The sequence below is a fragment of the Fukomys damarensis genome, unplaced genomic scaffold, assembly GCF_012274545.1.
Source record: "Fukomys damarensis isolate Sample0158 unplaced genomic scaffold, DMR_v1.0_HiC HiC_scaffold_16, whole genome shotgun sequence".
In the NCBI taxonomy this organism is placed as follows: Eukaryota; Metazoa; Chordata; class Mammalia; order Rodentia; family Bathyergidae; genus Fukomys; species Fukomys damarensis.
This window is the reverse complement of record NW_022900928.1, coordinates 71,477,824-71,480,345: the sequence shown is the minus strand read 5'-3', so window position 1 is coordinate 71,480,345 and position 2,522 is coordinate 71,477,824. Positions and strand designations below refer to the sequence as shown.

The following is a 2,522-nucleotide window of genomic DNA, read 5'->3' as shown; positions in this document are numbered from 1 at the left end:
ATAATATATAATTTAGGTATAAACACAACACATGAAAAAGCAATAAATATAAAAATCAATGTAAATGTATGGTATGGTTGATAGGTACCAAAGGAATTTTTGAAAATTAGTTTTCCATGAAGAATATTTTACAATGGAAAATATAATAATCTTTGTCTCATTCATCAGGTCTAATTATACCAACTAGATAATTGCCCCCTTGCCCAATAAAATCCATGACATGAGGGATTAACACCCAAAGGAAGCCAAGGTTATTAAAAATCTCCTATTTATGACTCATTGCAGTTCCTGGAGTCACACAGGAAATCACTGCCAGGGAGCTGGGTCACACTGGAATCTATGACCCTCTCCTGACAGTGACTGAAAAAGAGCAGAATTCCGGACATCTACAAGCAGACTGCAGGATGAGGGGAAGCTAGGCAAGGAGGTTCCTTCCTTCTGAGAGGAAGGAAAGGAAAACAACACCTAGTAGCACCAGGCAGTTATGCTCCCTGCATGCCAGGCAAGTGTTCATGTTCTGTTCTTCAGTTTCTACCTTGGCTGTCACTTTCACCCTCTTCTTACAGTCACCATTAATGAAATCCATGAGTTGATCTATAATTAAAAAGCATTGTTCTGATGGTAAACTTAAAACAAGAAGAACATGGCATCAGAATATTTTTTTACATATGAGATTTAGAGTATTTATGATCCCTGCCATTTCTAATTTGCTGCTACAAAATTACTTTTGCTAAAATTGTATTGGAGATTCTACAACTGCATACTCATTGTAATAAATTCTTGGGACTACAGAGAATTAGGGCACTGTTAGTGTAATTTTCTGTTCATGAAGACCTAAGATCTTTTGGATTATTTCTCATTGTTATTCCTCAATCCAGTCAGATAATAGAAGAAGATACTATATCTTTAAATTTGTTTTCCTTTTATTACCAAAGTGATTACTGGAGATTGAATGGAATCAAATTGACCTGACCAGGGGTAATAAATTTGGATGTAGCTTTATTTCAAGTAAAGATATTGGGTATTTTACACCTTAGAAATACAAAACATCATGTAGAATTGGGGCAATTTGCTGATGTATTTAAAGAAGTGAAACTAGGAGACTGGGCATATAATCCTTCCTGATAAGATTGTTAATGTGGACTGTGTGACAGGAGAAACTAAACTGCAGGAAAACATCAGATGGAGGGAGAATCAGGCAGATAAAGACATTTCCTTTAGGAAACAATGCTATGACATATCTAGGTCCTATTCTTTCTTACCATTTCACTGATAAAAATGAAGTTACTTTACCTGAATATTAAATGTAGCCACAAATTTATTTTTGCAGACACCCAAGAGTTGATCCTTCCACAAAAATGACAAATCACACTGTGGTGACCGAATTCATCCTGCTGGGCATCCCTCAGACAGAAGGCCTAGAAACTGCCCTTTTCTTCCTGTTCTCATCATTGTATTCATGCACCCTCCTGGGAAATGTGCTCATTCTTACTGCTATCTTGTCTTCCTCTCGGCTTCACACTCCCATGTACTTTTTCTTGGGAAACCTGTCCATCTTTGACCTGGGTTTCTCTTCAACTACTGTCCCCAAAATGTTGTCATACCTTTCAGGACACAGTCAAGTCATCTCTTTTCATGGATGTGTTATTCAGCTCTTCTTCTACCATTTCCTGGGCTGCACTGAGGCTTTCTTATACACAGTGATGGCCTATGACCGCTTTGTTGCTATATGTTATCCATTGAGATACATGGTCATCATGAACCACAGGGTGTGCTTTGTCTTGGCCACAGGAACCTGGATGAGTGGCTGTGTCCATGCCATTATCCTAACCTCCCTCACCTTCAAATTACCCTACTGTGGCTCCAACCAGGTGGGCTACTACTTCTGTGATATACCTGCAGTGTTGCCTCTAGCCTGTGAGGATACCTCTGTAGCTCAGAGAGTGGGTTTTACAAACGTTGGTCTTGTGTCTGTGGCTTGCTTTTTTCTCATTCTTGTTTCCTACTTTCGCATTGCAATCTCCATATTGAAAATTCATTCCACAGAGGGCAGGCAACGAGCATTCTCCACCTGCAGCGCCCACCTGACTGCAATCCTTTGTGTTTATGGACCAATTGTCATCATCTATCTGCAGCCCAACCCCAGTCCCTTGCTTGGCGCTGTAATTCAGATTGTGAATAATCTTATTACTCCCATGTTGAACCCATTGATATATAGCCTGAGAAATAAGGATGTAAAATCTGCCCTGAGTCATGTATTTCTCAAGAGGAACCTTGCTTTGGAAAGAAAGTGAAATATCTAACCTTTTACTGGACACAGTTTGATTCTTCTTTTATTTAGGACAATTTCTTGTCTATAGCTTCTGCATTAATCTGCCATTTAATTTCAGTGTTTTACAATATGTGTTTTATAATTTTATTTCTCTATGTTCTATAATGAATTATAGCTGACAACTTTGCTTTGCAGACAGTGCACTGATTCCTATGTTGTGTGTGTTATGTCCCAGAACTGCTACCTCCCA

At 38.7% G+C, this 2,522-nt stretch overlaps 1 protein-coding gene across 1 annotated transcript; it reads left to right on the top strand.

The window, feature by feature from the left end:
• The first annotated feature begins 969 nt into the window (after window positions 1-969).
• Window positions 970-2,294, top strand: LOC104858019 (putative olfactory receptor 10D4). Its single transcript, XM_010618100.2, has one exon. The coding sequence runs from the start codon at window positions 1,359-1,361 to the stop codon at window positions 2,292-2,294; it is 936 nt and encodes a 311-aa protein (XP_010616402.1). The 5' UTR covers window positions 970-1,358.
• Window positions 2,295-2,522: the final 228 nt, after the last annotated feature.

Coding starts and splice junctions, on each gene's coding strand:
- LOC104858019 (XM_010618100.2), top strand. CDS start 1,359: ATGACAAATCACACTGTGGTGACCGAATTCATCCTGCTGGGCATCCCT.